General features: G+C 39.9%; 1 protein-coding gene and 1 long non-coding RNA gene across 2 annotated transcripts; one reads left to right on the plus strand and one right to left on the minus strand.

The window, feature by feature from the left end:
* Positions 1–772: 772 nt before the first annotated feature.
* On the minus strand, positions 773–12,530 carry LOC123503290. The gene is made up of 6 exons (XM_045252938.1): positions 12,054–12,530; positions 9,486–9,582; positions 8,823–8,991; positions 7,662–7,817; positions 7,081–7,271; positions 773–4,583 (listed from the first exon to the last, which is right to left on the minus strand). Exons 1-6 carry the CDS (start codon positions 12,209–12,211, stop codon positions 4,254–4,256), a joined length of 1,101 nt encoding a protein of 366 aa, XP_045108873.1. The 5' UTR covers positions 12,212–12,530; the 3' UTR covers positions 773–4,253.
* Positions 12,531–16,609: 4,079 nt separating this feature from the next.
* LOC123503292 lies at positions 16,610–17,807 on the plus strand. The gene is made up of 2 exons (XR_006674387.1): positions 16,610–16,653; positions 17,457–17,807. It is a non-coding gene; the product is annotated as an uncharacterized LOC123503292 (long non-coding RNA).
* Positions 17,808–25,073: the final 7,266 nt, after the last annotated feature.

Consider the following 25,073-nt stretch of genomic DNA (forward strand, 5'->3'; position numbering starts at 1 on the left):
TTACTTTCACAGGGACAGAGTATTATTTTGTGTTTAATTCAATGCTAGTTTGCATTATATAAGTGAAAAATGTTGGAATGGCTGTGGATCAGTTATATTTATGGTTCTTGCCTGTATATCATTTGTTTGATATGTACACCATTGTGTGGCAAGTATTTACACACACACACACACTGCGTAGTGTAGTGCTTAGCACACTTAGCTCACAACCGAGAAGGCCTGGCTTCAAGTCCCAGATGCAGGGAGGCAAATGGGTGAACCTCTTAATGTGCAGCCCCTGTTCACCTAGCAGTAAGCAGGTACAGCATGTAATTAGAGGGGTTGTGGCCTTGCTGTCCCAGCCAGTGTGATGTGTGGCCTCAGTTCTACCTGAAGATTGGTCTACGAGCTTTCTGTAGGGTAAAGGCTGGCTGAGTGACCAGTAGGCGACCATGGTAAATTACACACACACAATTTGAATGATTTTTCAAAGTAAAGATAGTTTAGATTTTCTTTTGCACTGTAGCCCTGTACACCTAATGTTTGTACATCATGAACAATTACATACAAGCATGAGTTGAAGTTTCATCGTGTGATATGTCACTGCTCCTTGCTTGTTCCTAGTGACTTCTTCATTTTGAGATGACAAGCACTTTGACACGTAATTCTTACCTTGCTGGATAATAGTAACCTCTTGCAACTCAGTTTTTACCATTTTAGTCATCATGTAACCTAGATAAACCCAGCAGCCACACAATAGTCTTTCACACCATTGGGCACTAAAACAAGAAGATTCTGGTGTGAATCCTTTATTTGAACTAATTCTATCACATTAAAACTGAAATAGAATATACTAAAACACCAAATCTTCCTGTTGTGTAAGGCCATATCTGTGGTAGCATTCACTCCAGTTTTTTTATTATTCATTAATAATAAGGTTTTCATTGTTCAGTAATAATTGGTTGAAGTAAGACCAGGGATGCACACCTGTACAGCCCCAAAGTCTAGAGTTCAGGTATTTGTGTGCAAGTCTACTGATTAAATAATAATGACACCTACAACTACCTACAATGATGATGATCTCCAGACCCACAATGATCAATGACCTCCCAGGATAGGATGATGGGGGAGTGGGCAGGACAGAGAGGGAGAAGGGCGGGTTAGGAAGGGAGAGGGGTCAGGAGACAGAGCTCGGGTTATGTTTCTAGGACGGTGCTCTTACTGCCGTCCTCTCATGATTTTACATAGAAAAATAAGCATTTTTTTTTTTTTCCATGGGACTATACAAGGCAGGATATTATTATTGGAGGAGAGGGATAGTGCTTACAGGAGCCAAAGAAGCCAGGAGTCTTCCAACCCTCACAAAATCAGTCCGGTCTGAACTGGAAAAAAATTGACATTTCAGTTACCAGAGCATTGTCTTCCTTCGTCCAGATGTTCAGCGTTAAGCTACAAGTAATAATAAATTGATTAACTAATGAAGCCCCAGAAATTCAATGTGCTAATCAGTGAAATCCCTATGCTCCATCTTCAGTGTAGCGTGGCCTCTACGTCCATATATACAAATTTCCATTAGTAATGGAACAGGTTACTTTCAGACAGTTTAATGTAGTCTTGCTTAAGTGAAAAGATTTATAAGAAACTTGTTTATCTAGAAGACGGGGAGATAAATTATACTCAAGCAGGGGAAGCAAATTCTCTGGGCAGTTCCATGGCTCCTTGCCAAGAATAGGCAGGGGAAGGAAATGTTAGATGGTGTTGGGAGCAAATGAAGTAGGATAAAGTAATGAAGGGAAGGGGGAATGTAAAGAGATAGCTTTAGGGAAGGAATGGAGGGGAGGGAGTCAGCATGGGAGTGATGTGCAGCATGGGACCTGCTACAAAAACACCAGGCATTCCTCTGCCAACGTATTTCCTTGCTGACATATAAAAATTTATTGTCCACGAGGCACTAATCTGCAGCCATGCCTGGGTGTTGGAGCCTCTGTTGAAGACATGAATATCTCACCCCCCCCTCAGAATGCCCTTCCCACTAAGGGTGCACAACCTTCCTCCACCTGAATAGCTTATGACCCGCTCAATGTCTCCCACACTGCCTGAGTCAGCACTGCCTCACGTGCCGACATCTAGCCCTTTGCTTGACAACAGAATGTGGTACCTGTCACAATGATACAATGTTTACCAAGGAATACAACAAAAATAAATACAGAACTTGAATAAATAGAAGTGTGTAGCAGAGGGGCAGCCTGAGGTTTGGAGCCACATGTGAATGCTACATATATAGACCTATACATAGCAAAAAAGTGTGCTCTTCAATGATTTCTTCCTCACTCATTTTACATGCTTGTATGTCAAACAAAAAAAAAATATATATATATTCATCAGTTATTCTTGTAAACAGTAATGAAACATCTTTTAGTAATGACATCTTAAATTACTCCTTATTACTCGAATTACTATAACCTTAGATTGTAAAATGGAGAAAGTGAAAGTAATAGCAGTTATCTAGTCTTCTAGATAGCCTTAGGTGGTCATTCCAAGGTGTAAAATTTAAATTCAGATTATTTTGCAAGGGTAATATACTTGATTACCTAAACTTAAGATGTTCAAACAGAATATAGTGGTGGGTTTCTTTTCTTTATGCCTGTTACCTACTAATATCAACTTGCCACTTGGTCTCTTACAACATTCACTATCACCAACACTTGCTGTCACCCTATCCATTTTGTATCACCCAAAATTGCCTACCAGAACACTGCAAAGAGCACTGACATGTAGGTATGCTCTGGTTAGATTAGACATTCATGCTTATTGCGGAGACCTGAAAGTTTGTGTGGAGCAGACTGAGTGAGGGATCCCCAAATTACTTTACCAATAATAAAATTCAACATTTGCAAATACCAAACAAAACATACACAAAAGTATGTGTTTATGAATGATGAAATACAAGGAGCTTGAATCAAGTATACTAACACTCCAGAAAATTAATCAATACAAATTCTTGTAATACCTAAATCAATTAAATAATCCAATGATGTGCATACAGTAAGCCCTTGCCTAACATGTCTCACTTATTTGTTTTCCTTTCTTGAAATGGAATAAAAAATGTGCCACATTAACCCATCTTGAAACTTGTATGTTCCCAGGCTCATTTTTCACTCATTCTGTAAGGAAACAATAACTAAAACCTATCAATCAAGGACTCAATATAAGAATGCAAGGCCTACTGGGACTAATTCCTGGTGATGTGGGTTCCCGGACATTGTGTAACACTGTTGTGAAAGCTAATGCAACTCCAAAAGGCCTTTATTGTAATGTCAAGAAAGTTCTGCCATTAGTCTAACCTTCCAAACTGAGGGACAAATACTAATGAATGATGTGATGGTGAGCCTAAATCACTCTGTGGCAGTGGACTGTATGTGAAGACTTTCGTGCAATGAACATAATGCAGGTTGCACCACTAAAAATCCACCCAACCCTGCACAGACTTTGTAAAATGTCAAAATTCGTTAAAATACTTATATATATATACATATATATGTATGTAAAAAAATCTATGCAAACTGTAAATAAAACACTCAATTAAGGGTAGTCCACATCCTCAGCTGGATGCACAAGGAGGGCATCCTTCCAGAGGCATTGCATAAGTGGATGGTCAGAGAAATGAATCCATGACAGGATGATCAACTAACTAGTTGGATATCAAATGAAAAGATGTTGTAAGCAGAACTGAATAGATTCTGCTACAAGCTACATATCTGGAAGTGTTGTCTCCCTCCTGAAGCAGCTCATTACCAACCTTGCTATGGATTCATTACATCTAACTCACTCCTGTGCCAAGTAACTCATGCTGCTGCAGACTGGAAAGTTCATGTAGAAAATAGGTTATCTCTCCATGATAAAAAGCCTCTTGGAATGTATGTTACATGAGTGCACAAGGGTGGGGGGATTCAAATTCCTGGGGTGCAGCTCTGCTGGTGAATCAGACCAAGTCACAACAGTGTTACATCCCTACACAAGTCCTGGCACTGCTACCAGGCCCATCCAGGGAAGTAGATGAAAAAAAAAAAAATAAAAAAAAAAAAAAAAAGGAAAGGGCAGAGTGGGGCTTAAAAAGTTGGTAAAAAGAATGCACAAACCACCGCACTCACATTCCGGTGGTATAACAGTATGCAGGCCACCACACTCCACATTCAGGTGGTAATATAGTACACAAGCCACCTCACTCCACATACAGGTGGTAGCAGAGTACACAAGCTTCCTCACTCCACATACTATTCATCCACCTTAACTTTCTTCTGTGCTGGTTCATCAGTGCTGTCTGTGGGGCGGATGGCAGAGGCAGCGCTGGGGGTGTCTTGGGTGTCGGACTCGCTGACTGTTTCACTGGGAGCTTCGGACACAGGCTCACTTGGGGCTTCAGACACAGGCTCACTTGCTGCTTCTGACACTGCCACAGAGTCATTTGTGTCTTCACAATTTAGAATGACAGAAGCTCTGCTGTTCTCTGCATCAGAGGTACCATTGGTATTTGCAGTGAGGTTTTCCTTGTTGGCAAAGGCAGAGTCCATAGAGTCGTTGCTCTCTTCAGGATTTGTATCTCCCTGAAATATTGAAAACGGGCGAATGAGCATTAATGAATAAAACATTTAGTTGTACAGTATTAGTCATAAGTATTGGACCCAATGACTTGAGGGTGTGATGGAGAAAGCATGATTCCTCATAAGAGTGAATCATCTTATCCTGAAGTATCCTCCTCAGCCAGGATCTCACTGGTCACATTCCTTGGCTTTATGCCACTGATTCGGAGACTTCCCTCAGCATGCCTTGGGACTTTTAAACTTCACAAGAGTTCTATTTTCAATTAAAATTTTATTGATACTCTCCTTTTTTACTTGGTTGAATCACTGATCTTTTTTGGATCCACGGCAGCACTATTTTAAATAATACAGTAGGTACATAGTTAGTCCCACAAACCTTGAGTTAGACCACTCACACAACCAACCTTGGGCAACATGGTCTTGCCACAAGCCATATAATTTTTTCAGTAATCCTTCACCGACTTTTTATCATTCAACCGTGTTTAACCCCTGAAGAATGGGTAGGCTGAATACCATGCAGTCAACTACAGAGAAGTAGTGAATGAAAATTACATTGTAACCACCATTAACTTTTTCAACTGAAATCAACACGAAGAGTCTGGATGTTGTAGTTACCGAGATACAGCTGGTTAAAGTGAAATAACTTTTGGCATACATGTGAAAGCAATATGTCTGCCAAGACAATGTGTCCCTTTCCTTTAGTTACATTTTGACGTGTCCCTGCAATAATTTCTCAGTGGTGGCGTAGTGGATAAAATGTTGAGTGTGGGATCGAATCCCACCACATACCACTTTGAAGCTATGCCATTTGTAGAGTGATTTAAAGTTACCTACATGTCACCATGATACCCATGTTCTAAGTGGTTACACCAAAGATGCACTTGGGTGGTGATATGGGCTCTTACATGGGTACCACTATTAATAAAATTGCCTGTGCTACTAATGGGCAGAAGCTTAACAGTGCTTCCCACATATACTCTTCAAGTATGCCTACAGGCACTATAGGCCATAATGTAAATTCAGCTGCTGTTTATACTTTGATCATTGAATAATTGACAATTATGAACTAACAAAATTGCATCCCCTCTCCCTCCCATGAAATTAATTTTTTTATGACTACACCATGGAAACAATCATGAGAAACAAGAAATTTGCCATCTCTCAAATAAGAACAAAAGAACAAATTTCTTCAGATTTTTCTCCTGTCGTTACAAACACAAAATACACTCAATACTTAAAGACCAATGTATAGCAACTAATTTCATGAATGAACTTGCATGAACTTGGAACTGCAGCTGTTACATACCGAACTGTCAGCAGTTTGGTTTCCACCACTGCACCAGTAAGTCATAGTACAATGTTGCTGTGACATGAATTATAATTTTCCAAAATTTTGCATGTAATTTTAAAACGTATGGTTTTCTACATTTTCAGAAATAGACCAGTAGTTTCATGAAAAGGAAAACGAAGACAGAGAAACAAGATGATAAAAAAAAATATATATATATATATATATATATATATATATATATATATATATATATATATATATATATATATATATATATATATATATAAATGAGGGAAGGAGAGCAGGACTGGGAGATATAATTAAAATAGAGGTGATAATTTTGATAAAAAAAAAGATGAATTTGTACTGAATCAAACCCATTACCTCCCCCATATCCAGTGGTGGGGATAAAAGTAAAAACAATAAATAAATAAATTGTATATATACTCGTGTAGTTGGAATAGTAGTGTGTGTGTGTGTGTGAAAATATATATATAATATATATATATTTTTTTTTTTTCTCCACTACACTCTTCTTCCCTTATTCATTTTTTAATCTCTCTCTCTCAAGGAGGGCAGCAGCAGTGTGTGGAGAGAGAGAGAGAGAGAGAGAGAGAGAGAGAGAGAGAGAGAGAGAGAGGGAGGGAGTCCATTGGTATTTAAGACTGTGATGTGTGACTGGGTATGTCAACACACTGGGGGATACACTGTGGGTCTGTGAGGAGAGAGAGAGAGAGAGAGAGAGAGAGAGAGAGAGAGAGAGAGAGATTCATACATGCAGCGGATAGTAGACGTAGCCAGTGCCACCCTTAGTATGCAAGAATTCAGACAAAGGCTATAAATTGAATATCTACTTCCTACAAATGGGAAAAACATCTAACATACTGATTTGCTGCTAAAAGTACTCTGGACTAACACATTTACAGGAGGAAAAAACAAAAAAAAAATAACGCTAAAAGTACTCTGGACTTACACATTTACAGGAGAAAAAAAAAAAAGGTACCACCCGTCCTCTGACGAACTGAACAGTGATCACTGCTACCTGTCCTCTAATGGTTAAGGGTTTATCATTTTCAACAATAACAATAGATTCTATAATAGTACATATAGTCTATAAACATAACTTTGAAATACACTATTGTATTACATCAGATATCCTCTCAAAAAGCCAGGATTTTACATTCAAACTTGAGCAGGTGTGCCACTTACATTCTTTGCCTTCTGTGGGGACTGGGTCTGTGCGTCTCCATTCTCTGCTGGCGTCTGTGTAGAGGATGGTGCTGGCGTTCCAGCATTTCCACCTGGCATGCCATCAAGCAGCTCCTTCTTCAGATCTCCCAGCACAAAATGTGCCCAGAGTGCCATCTCGACTTTGTGTGGATTCCAATGGTTTTCAGAGCCTGAGTGATATACAAGGTAAGTCCAAAAATAGGTGTTGCTTAGATACCAATTTTTTGTCACTAATGTTACTCTCCACTAAATATACAGAAAATGTTGATAGAATAGATCTATCTGACACCAGCTAATGGCATAATCAATGATCAGCCTGAAATCCCTACCCACATCCAACCTATCCCACAATGCTACAATACAATAATCATCTTACAATAATACATATGTACAGTCCAATGAAGCATTTCTCTAATAAATTAAGCTTTTATCACTAATAAAATACATCACAGTGAGAAATTAATTTCATGACTGAAGTCCAATTATACAAATCAAGCATCAAAATAAGATCTTAAATTGCATTCTACTTGACTAGTCATTTACATAAAACACTTCTTTACCTTCTTTGTTTAATCTATTAGCTGCAGTTTTCAGTTGTTCAACAAAGTTAATGAGTTCTTTAGTGGTGTAATCAATTCCTTCAATTTCTGGAATTGCCAAGAGGCACTCATCAGCCATAAAGCCACACATCTCGGGATTTCCAGCCGTCAGGATTGCTGCAATATAGAACAATACATGAAGACAGTTTTATCAAGAACTTCAGTTACTACAAAATTATTACAATTATAGTTTGTAGTTGTGAGATATACTGACGTTGTGCACTTGGTTATGACAAATTTTTCCATACAATAAAAATACATTTTCAGTGATTAAATGTGTTCACAAAACTGGCTAATGAAACTCTTAGCTAAATTGGGAGACCCATGCCTATGCACAAAAAGTTAATTTAAACCCTGCAAATTTCTCTCTCTCTCTCTCTCTCTCTCTCTCAGCAGTTCAAGGCAGTGTTGCCAATCTATCAGTGAAATAGGTAGAAGTGAAAGTACTGGCTATTTCTTAGGCCTGGTTAACACCAGCCCAGCCTGTCACTGATTGCTACCCATGATAACACAAATGATGAATGAGAATGGAACCAGATCCTCTGTGCTGATGGCTTTTACAACATCAGAGATTAAATAATTGTTTCATCATATAAATATATAATTAATTTGATATAGGTATGTCAACTGTGGATGATTAGCTTTAAAATCTTCCAAACATAAATATACAGATTTAATTTACTAACATCGTAGCTGGTACTCAAAGTGGTGTTCTCATTTATTTTATGCAATGGAAGTAGGTAGATATATATATATGCACTCACAAATCTGTTCATATTTCCTGTTATGATAAGAACATCAGACCAGCACATGGCTGCTGCTAACTCTATCCTCTTTAATGGGACAGAGGCTTTATAAAAAGGAATTTTTACAAGATATTCTCAACTTTTCTAATTAAAAACTGTTTAATCTTCACTACACATCTCCTAATTAGTTTGGGCAAAATTAACTTTTCTTTATGCTGGTAGTACTTATGGCATCTGATTTTATTGGAGAGGGGAGAGAATGAGAGAAAAAAAAATAATAATAAATTAACAATGACAATTAAAAGTCACAAGTAAAGACAGACTAACTGAAAAACTAAAACCTGATCCAATGTCCTTGCAATACTGCAACACTTACTGGAGGCCATCGCAGGACCAACACCTTTCAAGTTACATAAGGCTTGGACGGCAGAGGGTAGGTCTTCTCTCTTCTGCAGCTGGCGGAAAGCTTTTTTGGTTTCAGAAATACAGAGGCGGGGAGTGTTCATTTGAATTAGATCCTTTAATCTTGGAGAAAACTTTCCACGCTGAAATGAAATAATTTCCATAAACATCTGTAGTCTTACTAGGTTATCAATAAATATAAAATTAACCTCTTCAGTACTGAGATGCAATTTTGCCTTAAGTTTTGGATGTGATTAAGCAATTTTATTAACATTAGGAAGGGTGTATGAAGGTCAGATTAATGGGTACAATCTTCACTATTTCATTCCCCCACACAAGTTTCTGAAGCTACATAAAATCACCAAAATGAATATGGAAATGCATCACAGTACTGGAGGGGTTAAAGGAATGGACATCATCATTTAATTATCATACGCAGATTAAGAGTAAATGAAATGCCCTTACAATTAGTTAAAATCAAACAACTTGAAAAGGAGATAACAGGTAACATAAACCTCATCAAATACTTAACCCACGTGAAATACATTTCCTTCTCTGACAAACTTGTAATGAGCACTAGATTAAGAACAGCAATGAATTAATTAATGTCATACATGTGCATTTAATTTTTCCTTACCGAGAGCTTCCACTTCATACAAAGGCAAAGTTCTTCATGAGTTAGGTGAGCCTCCTTCCCCCGGGCCTTTATCCTGACAGGCAACTCTTTCTGGTACCTGCAACAATCAATCATAAATATATCCCTTTCATTAACACAGCCATGATTTGGTATACTTCCATTGTAACCATGGGATTCAGGGTATAATTAGAAAAAGGGAATGAAACAGTACAGGATGTGGTGACTTTTGATGCAATTTAGGGAGTGGTAAATGATTACACAAGAAAATTAAGAATCTCAGGTAGTTTCTATATTTTGATATAGAAACTAGTACCTTTTTTCTCTCTAATACCTTCAATTTCAGAATTACCATAGCAAATCTGCCAGTAAAACCAAGTTTCTTCCTAAACACTTCACTATCTTACACTGCAATCTAAGATGCACAACTTCACATTATCTTGAAAATGTGGATCATAAAGCAACTGACAGCAAAACTCACTAACAAAGTGTGAGAGAGAGAGAGAGAGAGAGAGAGAGAGAGAGAGAGAGAGAGAGAGAGAGAGAGAGAGAGAGAGACTGACTATCCAGCCATAAAATAACTGATCAGAAACGTGTAAACATCAACTAAATTTCAGTAAAGCCTAACTTTAAATGATTACTCAATCTACAATGATTTACTAGACTTTTTTTTTTTCTAACCTTACCACTATCGTAAAAATCATGCACCCATTCTACCATGTCAAGGAATTTCAATTCAAAATTGTCAACATGAATATTACGGTGGCAGTAACTTTTTTTTTTTTTTCCACTCCCTCGCTGCCACTATCAAATAATAACCTACAAGTAACCTGCCATCTATCTCTGAAACCTAAAAATCGACATCTGAAAAATAATTCATTGAAAACAATACAATTAGAAAGACAAGACAACTCATACCGAAAATCACGGTAGACAATCTGTTTAGATCGCATCACGCTGGCGACCACAATAGCATGACACTTCCGATCAGGTGAGGGTTCGTAAAATACTGATCTGCTAACACATTTCAAATAATTTGACGCGTTTCACAATTTGGACCAAAGAAAGATGCCAGTAGACCTAAACATGAATCCCTGTACAATACAGACATATTACCATTCTTATCCATAAATTTATCTTAGCACTAGAAGTACCTACTTCGGTGTCCTAACAATACATGTAATAAAAGTATAAAAAACAAAAAATAATAATAATTAAGGAGGTTGCAAAATATTAGTTGGCTAACACAAGCCAGTTCGAGAAAAATTATGAAACCCAATTTACTTCACTAATAAGCACAGTCTAAAAGTCAATGCAAGCGAAGACGATCAACATTCAAGGCATAATTGAGGGCACAAGAACAAGACAAAGTGTATGGAAAATTCCAGTCACCCAAAGCATGAAGAGGCAAAGACCAAATCACACTTCAGTAATCATCAAGTTATAGCACACCGGCCATCGTCAAAACGATTTAAACACAAGAATGGGAGCATTATTTGTGAGTCTGTAACACAAGACGGCAAGTCATGGAAAATTCCTAGATCCGACAGGGACTGTTACTGCACCGATGGGGGCGAAACTGAACAGCACCCAAGAAAAAGACTAACTACTGCCATCATCAGAATAATACAGCTAATGTATAAAATCATATATCAATGAAGGAAAATTCCAGGAGGGAGGAGAAATTTTGAAGGAGCCTAATCACTTATCACAGAGGCCATGTCTGGAGTATCCCATTTATGTTAAGGTTGTAAGATCAATTTTATTCTTAGAATATTGTAATCTAATAATGACCACAACTTAAACAAGAGGACAAAAAGATCGAAGTTCTTCACTGCCCAAAATAAAACAGTCTTAATCGGGACGAATTTTGTGCTAGGTTACTTAGAGTTGGTGATATTTACTTAACAGGCGTCAAAATATAAACTATAAAATACAAGTAGAGAGGATACAAAATACTATGGATCGGAATATTTATATCTTTAAGGCCAAAATCAAAATGGAATAATCTGGAAAATTTTCGATAGTATAAGAGTGCGTGTCCAGGAAGAGGTGAGAGTTGAGGTGTGCCCGCCGCCTGTCCAGCCACAATAAGGCGGCGGCGGCGGCGGTGTGGAGGCCGCGTGCCGCGTGCTGACCCCCTACCCCCCACCCTCACTTCTCGGCCGCCCACACCCCAACCCCCCACCCCTCATCCCTCACGCCCGCGCCCCTGCCACGTGCAAGTCAACACGTGGACCGAGCCATACTTGATATACACTACTGCTAAAATCGCTGTTCTTGCTGAAAATTAATATACATGTTGGACTGGGTGTGGGACGCGGCGTTGCCAAGTCTTGGAGGGAGCGGGCGGGCTGTGGGCGGTCGAGTAGGCGTACGGGTGGCACATACACTACTATACACATCACCAATCACATACACCACTAAGCACACGTCATCCGTGGAGTGTATATGGCGGGAAACACAAAAAGATTGACGTTTCTCCCCTTCCCCGGAGAGAGGAGAGGGCCGCCCAACCACACAAAGTAAGAAGGTTCAATGACATGCTTCCTTCTTTCTCGCCTAACTTACCATTTATCCAGCTTCAAAAACTCTTCAGGCTTCCTATTTTTCTGCTCTGCCTTCAGCTTTACCGCTTCCTCGTATAAGTTGTACACAAAGTCAAACTGAGCAGCGGTGCCCTGTGTAAAGAAAGTCCTGGGGTCTTTCATAGCGGCGGCGGCGGCCATGGCGTGGACTCAACAACAGCGGGACTCACGTCAGGCTGCGGCCATCACAACGCTGCCACCACGCGCCCACACACACCCAGCGCCAACACCTTTATTTCTCGCCCTTCACAGGCTTCCCTCCACAACAAGAATTACTGCAGGGGGTTGGAATTCTTCACAGGACTGTTGCTATATACTCAGAAGACACTCTTAATCCGCGAAAAGGCCGTAGAAGTGAGATAGGAGGTTATATTATGTCCCCAAGTACTGGTAACATTGGCGCTGGGGACGCCGAGGATTTCATTGGCCAACGCACCATTCCGGTTCACTTTCGGACCAATGGGAAGCCTCTCTCTATCTCGGTCGACGAATCAGGACGCAGCCCTTCTATCCGTGAGCCAATCGCCTGCTGACCATCCTAGGCTGAGGCACATCTGTGGTAAATTTTTGCCTGGGCTGCAGGGCAACTCAACGTGCATGTGATGTTAGTGATATATTGCAGAATGACATTGCTAACGTTGTATTATGACCACCATATCAACACAGCTCACCCTCTCTGTTCCTCCTGAGTTAAACCCTCCCAGTTACAACTGTTAACTTGCCTGGCAGCTCCACCTCTCGCCACATCCGTCAACTCTAGGAGAACAAAGGAAGTCTAACCTTAATTATTGGAATTATGTATTTCTTTTGATGTAAATGGTGCGGTTTGCTTGGATCTGCAACCCCAACGCTGCCCCCCCGCACCCGAGGCAAGCAAGGAAAACGTTTCTTCTTGGAGGACAGAGGGAGAAGGGAACATGTGTGGCAGATATAACGTTTGGCAAGGGACGGGGGGCGGGGAGGTGAAGGCTGCCCGCTCTCTACACCTCACGCTCGCTCTCTCTCCACTCCTCTACTCTCCAATATTTTCGCGTCCAACGCATATCATTTGTAGTGTTTCAAACGAGTTGTTGCAGTTGCCTTGATGGATTTATTTATTATTTTTACAACCAGAGAGGGATTTCCGGACAGCACAATGTATTTGATTATTGTTAGGACGAGATTACACGAGACTACTGCTTGTCATTCTGTTCCTATCATTGCGTTGGAGAATATAAAACATGAGTCCAGCAATTGTGTAGATTCTACTAAAATTGTGTAATGGTAGGCTGTAACACGTTCGAGATTCGCCGGGCAGTTTAGGCCTAACGTGAGTCCCCGCGGGGTGAGAGGGAGAGGGAGTAAAGGGAGAGGAGGTAGAGGTCGGAGGTCCTGTCTATCTGGTTCCCTGCAGTGGTTCCTTTTCCTGGTAGGCCGGTTCACTTTATTCCTACACTTAGATTGCTTGCCATATATCCGTATTTAAATGTTCTTTGCCACAGATCCGTTTTTAAATTATCCCTTTCCTATTATGTAAATATGTATAAACGTCACACATTATCCATTCTCTTATCTGGTGAAATTACCACGTATAGCTACATATCCTACCATACTTATTCACGTGTCCCATTTTTATGGTTCTTGTGCTATTATCCTATTTGCTTCCGTCTCGGTAGCTGGTGGAGATGAAGACGAGTGTTGGTATCTGTTACAAGCGGAGGTAGTCCTGTTGACTTGAAAGTGGCTTATCATTTATCGCGGGGTGTGGAATCTTTGTTGCCCTCGCGTGACGTTTCATAAGAGTCATTGTTAATGTAACTTTGGTGCTGATTTAAAATGAGTACCATGTACCGTACATCATGAGCTAACCTAACTACCCTAACCACCATCAGCATCATCGTTAAGATTGTACAATACTACTGTGGGGCAAGTATTATTTTTTTTCTTGCCACGGTACGAATGACTAATGGTGCGTTTATTTCAAAGTGGCCAGTCACGTAACTAAAATGCCAATATATTTACCACGAAGAGGCAAAAAAAAAAAAAAAAAAAAAAAATAGCGTTACTCTTTATCATGACGTTAAACTCCATGACCTCACATTAATCATGAATTGTAACTATCTCAGATTGTAAAGATATTTAGTAACATTATTACTGATCGCCAATATGGATAATCACTAGTTCACTTTTATAATCAACCTACTCAAGAACGTAGTATTTACTATGATTATATACGTTCTCAATATTTATGAGTGAAGTAACACAATTAATGATAACGGTGAAAGTGAATGCTTGTCACCCACGTATTCATCCTAATCAATACATTCCACCTCGGTGTGAAGGAGGAAAAAATAATCCCTGAGGTAACAAGTGTCGGGTGTTGTTAATGAGGGAGGCAGCTGGAATGATAAACAGCCACCACCATGACACACCCTCACTCTCAACTCACGCCCAGCCTCCAAGCCTTCCTCCTCTCTCACACACCCCTATGCCTTTCTCTTCTCCCTCACATCCTCACGCCTCTTTCCGCTCATCATCTATCGTCTTCATCCTACACTCTCGCTCTCTCTCTCTCTCTAGTACTTTCTCGTATTATCTCATCTCTCAGTTTCACATTATCTCACTCATTTCTCATATTTTATTCTTATATTACCCTCATTTTCCTACCTCGTACTTTCAATGTTCTCTTCTACCACATCACCTCACTTCATCATCCCATTTTGTAATATCTTTCACCTCCCAACCACATATCATCTCATGTCCTTACCAAGCACCCTCATATTGCATATCATCTTCACACCTCATCATACACTCTTCGTTACTATTATACCTCACACGCTTCTCTCATCCTACCCTCCCTTGCCTCCCCTTGGGTTATGAGTGTTTCACTGTTTCAAACAGTGAAACACTCATAACCCAACAACCTCACGCAGTAATCACAGCCTCATTCCAACACACTCTAAACCGATTCACATCCTCACCTTTGCACTATCCGATTCCCTAACGCCCTCAGCCCTTCCTCGTCTCAATCCCTCACCCAGCCTCCCTCCAGCACTCTCCCAGCATCACACCCTCCAGTCCACACCTTGTTCTCTCCCTCCTGATGGCGGGAAAGGTGCGCAAGTGTAATATCTGCTCCACTCACCTGACTCAAGCTTAATTAAAGGTGTCTTTCCATACCTATTAATCGACCCGCAATCCTATTCTTCCATTTGGTGTTGCTAGTTGGGCGAAGAGGTTTTGATTGAAAGATTGTCTATTAGTGTATTAAGGAATTATAATCCTCTTAAGGTTCGTTAGAGATAGGTTGTTTGTCATGCTATTCTGAGTTTTGGGTCTGGTGGTGTGTGTTCTAAATTATATTCCCCGAGAACAATTTGGTGTTTTGATCACATAACCTAATGTAATACAACTTAGCCTAAAGTAACATAATCTAATCTTGCCAAACCTAACCAGATTCAACCTAACGTATCGTAAAATAACTTTAACGTAACATATATCATAATCTTTGGCTTGTCCATTCTAACTTAATCTGACAATCTAGCCTACCTCACATTGGTATTCTGATGCTTAGTTTGGAAATGTGAAGTGGTGTTATTTTGATGTTATACTCGTATATTGACAGTTTCCCTAGTTAAATTTGATGTTATACTCGTATATTGACAGTTTCCCTAGTTAAATTTCCTTCGAGCTTTCCTTCCCTCTCCCCTACAGCGCTCTCCTGAAAAAGATTGATACGAGAACAAGTGGGGTTCAAACAACATAGGATCTATGAGTGTTTCAATAATAGCCTTTTCAATTTATCTATTCTATTACAGATAAACAACCTAATATGTAAAGCATAGAAAGGTGTAATCTAGGTGAATAAAAGGTGCAATTTAAGGGGAAGAAGGATGTAATTTATAATTCACGGTGTAATCTTCGGGAGAAAGGTGTAATGTACGGTTATAGTAGCTTTAGGGAATTTGTCATGAACTAAATTATTTTGAAGTGCAATTTTATGTGGAGAAAATCTTCGTTTTGTGTAATTAAAGGTTATATTAGTTTCTCTCTCTCTCTCTCTCTCTCTCTCTCTCTCTCTCTCTCTCTCTCTCTCTCTCTCTTATTCTTACAAAAAATCATCATGTGGGAACATAATTTTTCATGTGGAGAAATCTACGTGGGTGGAATTAACATGGAAGCGTTATGTTACGAAATACCACAATGAGGCGGCGACGCACAAGAAACTGACATAAGCAGGAGACTGAGAAAGCCTGGTGGTTTTTACTGACTTTCCTGGCCGATAAGATACGACAGATAACATGCACTTGGTGAGTATCAGAGAAAGACGCCACTGCTAATTTGATGTAACGTAACGATTTTATTTTTCTTTCTTTTCTTTTTACACTCAACGTTAGTTTTGCCGTTCCTTGGGCAAAACTAACGTAAGGTAATGTCAAAATCCAGCTTTTCCCCTCAGTCAATGATAAAAGATGTCGCGTTACTGGAAGGGCTGATAACTTGGGAGACTTGTTATCGCTCTCAGTAAATTGAGGTCAGTGGCGAGCTGAATCAGTCACACGGAACCAGGTGCTCAGGTGTTTGATTACTTACTGCTTCCCCAGGTATCTGGTTACCGTGCACTTAAACGTCTCTCATTAATAATCTAATATAACCCATCTAACCTGATTCAGTGAGTTTTCGAAGTTCTTTTGTAATAGCTCCTCAGTTAGATGCTCTTTATCATTCCAGTGATAAATTATCTTCTACACAGACGTTACCTAAAGCTTGAATGTTTTAATGCATTACTGATACTTATGCATCATTGTCTTAGTTGGTGAACCCTGCAAGTAAAAGAACTACCAATAAAAAAAACATAGTTAGCATAGGAGTTTATTGGAGAATATATATATATATATATATATATATATATATATATATATATATATATATATATATATATATATATATATATATATATATATATATATATATATATATATATATATGGGGATGAGGAAATACGGAGTGGAGCAGAAGTACTTTACTATTTGACGCTCCCACCTTCTTGTCTTGTTCAACTTGTTCAAGGAGTATGAAGCAAGCGAAGAGTCGAAACATTTGAGAGATAAAAACACTGCTTAACCGCGTGTTTTCCCACCACCAGATTCGTCTTATTTGCCTCATCTATAAACAATGACGTATATTTACTGACTCAACCTATATCATAAAAAAAAGCAAATTAGTCACAGTATTACTTTTTTTTTCATTTAGTAAATCATATACAGTTATCTATCCAACCAGACAACTCCTCGCTCAATAAAAGAAACGAGAAAGCATAAAACACAGCCTCATTTGCTATCCAATTTCCCTCCGCTAATCAGTTATCCCTGCTAAATGGGACTGTAGTTTTTTTTTTTTTTTTAAGTGCCTCTGCTTCCCTGCCCCCCGCCGTGCTGAGGGAGATGAAGGGAGGCGGGGGACGCACAGCAGGTAGCGGCACGGTGATGTGGCGAGGAGTGGAGTGTGGAGTTCGTCATGTCCGGCCTTCACTACCCGGGGCTGGGCTGAGTTCCTGGAATCCTCACCTGCTCACACTGCTCTCTCGCTTTCGTCATCACTGCTCGCTCTCCTCTTCGTCATCCTCCTCCTATTCCTCGTTTTCCTGTCTTCCTCCTCTCAAACAAAAACACCAACTCCTCGTTCTCATTTTGTTGCTTCCTGCCAGCTTGATACCACCCTTGTTTGCTTGTAAATAAAATAGCTTTAAAATCTATAATTAGCATTCGTTTCATCACCGTTCTTGTCCTCGTCGTCATCCTCCTCTGCCGTTTCCTCCTCCTCCTCCTCCTCCTCGTCCTTGATCTTTTTGGTTGATTAATAAATTCTTTGATGGATAATAAATAAATGGTAATATAAAGATGTTGCTTCTGAGTTCAATGGGGAAGCCTGGATCGCTATTGTGTTCAGGCGTGCCGGTCTAAATTTAGTAACAAGAGGTCTTCAAGTACGCAAAGAAAAGACAAGAGGCCACAACCCCTCAGTCACGTGGTTCCCGCCATTGAGAACCAATTAAATGCCCGGGGAAGGGGGGAAAGGGCTCTTCGCAGGGGCTCGCTCCGCTTAATATTAAGACCAAGTAACCCCGACACATTATAAATAAATAGCCCTGATCTTCGAAATATGTTTAGAAAAATTATCTATCTAACATGAAAGTCCGTTCTGCCCTCCGTTGAAATAAGTAATTAAGGTGATAAATAAGTTGTATAATAAGCGGTGTGCATATACAACGGCCTTGTGTTGGCGTCCGAAGAGACGAAAAAATACTTAACGGCTGTGTAAGTTTTCCTCTAAACTCTCAGCGTAAACCTTGCTCGCAGCAACCTCTATTAATTTACGGATAAATCTGCAGTCATATTCGATTCAACGCGCTGTGGAGTGTGAGGAGTGCAACAAAAAGGAAGGCAGACAGTAAAAATGAGATGGAACACAAAGGTGGCGGGCGGGGAGGCATGCGCCACCCGTTGATTAGATCTCAATGTTCCTGGCTTCGCACGGTTTGTTTTCATTTCGGCTTCATTCTATACTTTGATCTCTCGTTGCCGGTTCTCCCCTCTTTTACGTTCCCCACTTTTTTGTAATCATAACTGACCTAAATGCCTTTCACGCCACTCTAAAGATGAATAATTTGATGTGGCTACTACAGAGAGGAATTATGACGTAAAAAAATGCATGGTGATCGCCGCATGAGCTGAGTGCCCATATGGTGTGAGGTTGCAACTTGGTGTAGTAGGAGGAGGGGGAGGGGGGAGGTAAGATGGAGGGCTGTCGTGGCCACCATGCACCAGTCAACTGTCACCCCGGGTTGCATGAACACCCCACTGCGCTCCTCTCTTGTGGGAGTGTGGGAGAGAGGCTGGAGGCGACTCTCTCCTCTCTCGCCTCTCTCCTCGCTGGCCTTGTTCCCAAACCGATACGGGAGAAGCCGGCCCGATGTGAGGTCGGCGCTCAGTCTTCTCACTCGGCTCTCGGTTCTCTGGGTTCTCGCCTCCTAAACCCGACTTGCTGCCTCCCACTTGCGTCATTCTCACGTCCCTTGACCTCATAGTCACCATACACCACCTAGGCTTCTTTCTACTTAACGGGGAAATGTTTTGTTTTTTTGTTTTTTTGATTTTTCATTCCCTGCTGGTTTCGATTAGGGACGGTTTCCGATATGCTGATTCTCTCTCTCTCTCTCTCTCTCTCTCTCTCTCTCTCTCTCTCTCTCTCTCTCTCTCTCTCTCTCAGCCCGGTTCGATGCACTCCCATAACTTTCCACCAAGCTATCACTCAGCACTTTCATTGCTTCCTCCTCGCTATACGAACAATCACCTTATAGACTAAGCGCCTTTGGAACAAAAAAGGTATTAATGAGCACGGAAGCGATCAATAATGTTGACAAAATATACGAGGTTTCTTTAAGATAAATTCCTCCAAATAATTATGTACGTACTTCTCGAAAAAGTAAATAACTAAGAATTATAATTTGTTTATATCTATTTCCGCTGGGAGTTATACATGATTGCTTACAATACAATAGCGTGTCCGTTTTTCTTAGGTAAATGTAATACAAAGAAAACGGAACGGGTTAGAGTAAAAATGTCTATCGTAACACACACACACACACACACACACACACACACACCATAAACAGAGGTAACGGCCACTCACTCCACATGGTACTTCTAGCGGAACAGCCCAGTGTGTGTGTGTGTGTAGGCGAGCTTCGCATCTCCATAGTTTCCTTTTGTTTTTATTCTTAGGACCGTCTCCAACACAACCGCTTCTTAACTCAACTATTAGCAAATTCTATTAGGAGTTATTGTAGTTTGCAAGGATGTTTTCTTGATTGCTTCTTAACTCAACTATTAGCAAATTCTATTAGGAGTTATTGTAGTTTGCAAGGATGTTTTCTTGATTTAGTTAAACAGATTTTAAGCGAAGTTATAGTGGGCTTTTCATGAAGTACTGGAAGCTAATTGGGATTTTTAAAGGTGCATCAATGGTTCTTAAGTTTTAAAAGGATTGTGTAGAATCATTGGGAGTAAAGACAATGAGAACCCGACTATAATCATCTGTGGGTGTAATCTTTTCAAATAATCCTTACGAGGACTCTAGACTTTTAAAAACACGGACCCGGAGGCGGAATGCAAGTGGCTTATGACCTTCTGTGTCGTCACCAGTGAGTCAATCTCAACTCGTGATGTCATTTGTGAGTCAGCGGCCTTTGTGGTGACTCGATGACTCTCTCTCTCTCTCTCTCTCTTGGTTTACTTTAATATCAATATCAGTCTTATTTTTTCAAGTTATTAGTAATGTTACAAATGTAAAGAGAGAGAAAAAAAAAGAGATTCTTTTTTTTTTTATGGTAAACACACTTAAGTAAAATTAGGCACGCGACACACACACACACACACACACACACACAGAGAACGAGGGTGTGACGTGTCCGAAACATGATCAGCCTGTTGTTTTGAAGTGGTTGTGATTACGTGGCGGCATGATGGTGCTTGTGCTAGTGGTGGTGGTGGTGGAGGGAGAGGTGTATGGCAGACATAGCTATGATGTAGTGAGAGTGGTGTAGTGGCGATTGTGGTGTATCTTCAGCATTATGAACACAAAAACGCCATTTATCAATACCTAAATATACCATCTTTCTGTAATCAAGTAAAAAAAAAAATAAATAAATAAACAAATAAATACACCAAAAATAAATAATAATCCATATCCAATTTAAACTTTTATACTAATATAATCAAAATTAATATGAACTAAAATCTAACCACACCTATTCAAGTACACCATAATTCCAATAGAAACAATGATTTAATTCAAACCCCTTGTAACATAACTCAACCCCATCCGATACACTATAAACTGTAAATAAAGACATTATAACCCTAATAAAAAAAAAAATTTAAAAAACAGTAACACTAATTCAAACTCCCCGATTAATCAAACTTTATTTCATACACTTTAATCCCATTAAACACCCAAAACATTTTATCTAAACCCTTTCTGAGCTAAAAAAAAAAAACACCAAAACATAAAATTCAAGCTCTCTTCTGGGATAAGAAAAACCTAATCCGACAGTATAAACTCAACATTATAATACCTAACCACCCTGCCTCCCCATCCCCCAATCCACCCCTCTCCTATCAAGTCTACTCTAACTTAACGCAACATACTTCCTCGTAACTTGAGGCAAACTGATCTTGTCTCACTTAAACTTGCCCCAAGATATGTGAGTGACGGGTAGGAGTCAGTGGTGAGCGTGATCTGAAGAGGCATTTAGTTAAGTAATTGAGTCTTAGCAACGGGGAAAGGAGGAAGGATAGGGGGTTACTGGGAGGACAAGGGATATTATGGTGCTTCAGATGGCGTGTCAGGGAATTAATGTTTGTTGTCTAGGCGTGTGAAAGGAAAGATTAGTGGTGTTTGGTGTGGTTAGGTTAGGTTAGATAAGTTAGGTTAGGTTAAGGTGTACAAAATAGTAAAGCGGGTAATGGTAAGATTGGGTTTAGAGTTACAATATGAATAAATTGCATTCAAGTGAGACAAAATTATTTTCTTGATGATGACGTGTGAATTAAGTAATGAAAACGATAAATAAAAATCAAGAAGGGTAACAAGAAACACTCACTGGCTAATGATTAAATGGTGCTAAGACAATGAGGATGATGATGGGGAGGACGATGCAAAATTATGATGATGGAGACGATTCTTAGTTTTCTTACTATTGAGACAGTTGCAGGTCTTCTTAAACGAAAAGAAAAAAAATCTCCGCTACACAAGCTCTCCTCTTTAAGCTCTCTCTCTCTCTCTCTCTCTCTCTCTCTCTCTCTCTCTCTCTCTCTCTCTCTCTCTCTCTTACAACTGCTTTAGTCTTGTGCAAAGAGAGAGAGAGAGAGAGAGAGAGAGAGAGAGAGTACCCCCTCCCCCCTTCCCTGGACAGCAGAGGACAACAACACAGGGAAAAGCAATGAAAACGTTACGCAATGTTCAGAGAGAGAGAGAGAGAGAGAGAGAGAGAGAGAGAGAGAGAGAGAGCGTCTACATTATAGATTTTGGAGTTAGTGTGGGGTGAGGGAAGGTAAGGGGGAGGGATATGCCGGCCTCCCCCCTTCTCTCTCTCTCTCTCTCTCTCTCTCTCTCTCTCTCTCTCTCTCTCTCTCTCTCTCTCTCTCTCTCTTTAATAGTCATCTTCCTCTCACGCATCTTCACTTACTCTTTTGCACACACTCGCTCACTCGCACATTCATTTATCTCTCTCTCTCTCTCTCTCTCTCTCTCTCTCTCTCTCTCTCTCTCTTCCTTTTAGACAGTTTAGTTAAGCGTTAAAAAAAGTTTTGATCGTAATCTCTTCCTTCTGAGGGGGGAGGAGGAGGAGGAGGAGGAGGAAAGATGGGGGAAGTAGAAGAGAAAGATATTATTTGTTATTGTTGATTGTATTACAAGACCTGAATGTATGTTTATTTACACACACACACACACACACACACACACACACACACACACACACACACACACACACACACACACACACACACACACACACACACACACACACACACACACACAGTGAACAGTTAGAGTTGATATTCTTATCCAATGTTGATAAGAAAGATAGTAATATAGAGGGCTGTCGGGTAGTGGAGAGAGAGAGAGAGAGAGAGAGAGAGAGAGAGAGAGAGAGAGAGAGAGAGAGAGAGAGAGAGAGAGATACAGGCATGCACAGACGAAGACAAACTCATACAGGCACAGACAGTGGGAAGTAGAAAAAAAAGACACGTAAAGTGAGTAATAGAAGAAAAATAAAAATAGACAGTGAGAGGCTGGATAAAACCAATAAACTAACAATTTTAAAGAAAAACAGAAACAAAATCATTCCAATCACTGAGAGAGAGAGAGAGAGAGAGAGAGAGAGAGAGAGAGAGAGAGAGAGAGAGAGTCACTCGATACACAAAACACTCCGGAACTTTAACTCTTTTTATAATTATTGTTTTTAAAATCGTCTCGTTTCGTTCCCGTTAAACTCTCTCTCTCTCTCTCTCTCTCTCTCTCTCTCTCTCTCTCAACTACAGTTTTTTGCCTACATTTTTCCCTTTATTTTTCACTCACTCTTCACATCAAACTTCTCTTGCTTGATCAGAGAGAGAGAGAGAGAGAGAGAGAGAGAGAGAGAGAGAGATGAATTTATGAATAGTACCATAAGCTCACATTAATCACACACACACACACACACACACACACACACACACACACACACACACACACACACCGCGTAGTGTAGTGGTTAGCACGCTCGACTCACAATCGAGAGGGCCGGGTTCGAGTCCCGGTAAGCGGCGAGGCAAATGGGCAAGCCTCTTAATGTGTAGCTCCTGTTCACCTAGCAGTAAATAGGTACGGGATGTAACTCGAGGGGTTGTGGCCTCGCTTTCCCGGTGTGTGTTGTGTGTTGATGTGGTCTCAGTCCTACCCGAAGATCGGTCTATGAGCTCTGAGCTCGCTCCGTAATGTGGAAGACTGGCTGGGTGACCAGCAGACGACCGAGGTGAATTACACACACACACACACACACACACACACACACACACACACACACACACACACACACATTTTAAACAAAAATAAACAAATGAATAGATATAAATAAAACAAAGGCAAAAAATGAAATAGTAATATTAAACCCAGCATGCTCTCTCTCTCTCTGTCTCTCTCTCTCTCTCTCTCTCTCTCTCTCTCTCTCTCTCTCTCTCTCTCTCTCTCTCTCTCTCTCTCTCTCTGCCAGCCACACAAAAGACCAAAATAAGGATAAAAAGCTAACAGAGTCTGTACATAATTTTATCAACAGTGCTTATTTTAACTGAATGAGAGAGAGAGAGAGAGAGAGAGAGAGAGAGAGAGAGAGAGAGAGAGAGAGAGAGAGAGAGAGAGAGACGCGGGGGAGGGAGAGGGTTATGGCAGAGAGGAGAGTATAAATGAACAGAGTTGTAGCATAAAATTACGTGAAAACTACTGGTTCTTTGTTCTGCTGTGGTGTTGGCAGTTTGTGCGTAAATCTGTGTTGAAAATATATAGGGTATATCTATATGGAGGAAGATTTATGCTGGGATAAGTGTTCTGTACATTATGGAGGGAGGATGAAAAATATGTATAATCGTAAAGTTAAAAATTATGGTGTATGAAATGTAATTATTATCTGATTATGTGTGTGACGTCAGCCAGTGGTTGTACACACACACACACACACACACACACACACACACACACACACACACACACACACACATATGAACAAATATTGAAAAAAAATATATTCTTAGTGCGCTTGTTGCCACAACCAGTGTTGTCACTATTGTTGCTGCTGTTACTACTGATATTATTATAATTACCACTACCTTTGCTGCTGCTGCTGCCGTTGCAGTTGCTGCTATGACTGCTACTACTATTACCACACAATCCACAAATATTTGCATTAATTAGCATAATGAATGGAATAATTAAATAAACAGATAAATGACTACTGCAACAGCAGCAACAACACTTATAATAACTAAAATAAAATAAAAATAACAATAATGATTATCAGAAAAGAAGAAGAAGAAGAAGAAAACATTTCCTCAATAAAACAAAAACAACACATAATCCAATTATTATCACAAAACAATATAATGTATGCTTTTACTTATCACAAAAGAATATAATATATGCTTTTATGTATAATTCAAGGCAAATGCGATTTCATTATAATTTTACTTTGCAGAGGGAAACCCGGAGCGTTTTTAAAAATCTAGCAGGATTTATCTAACAACAACAACAACAACAACAAAATATTATTTTTCCTCGTATAAACGATGTAACCTTTAAGGTAAAAAGTACGTACCACGGTAAAATAACACCTTAGGAAGGAAAATATCAACACACGATCGATCCATATATCAGACCAACATCTTTTGAATTAACATACTCGATTCAACACGCTTCGTACACACCTCAC

The sequence above is a fragment of the Portunus trituberculatus genome, chromosome 13 (genome assembly GCF_017591435.1).
Source record: "Portunus trituberculatus isolate SZX2019 chromosome 13, ASM1759143v1, whole genome shotgun sequence".
NCBI lineage: Eukaryota > Metazoa > Arthropoda > Malacostraca > Decapoda > Portunidae > Portunus > Portunus trituberculatus.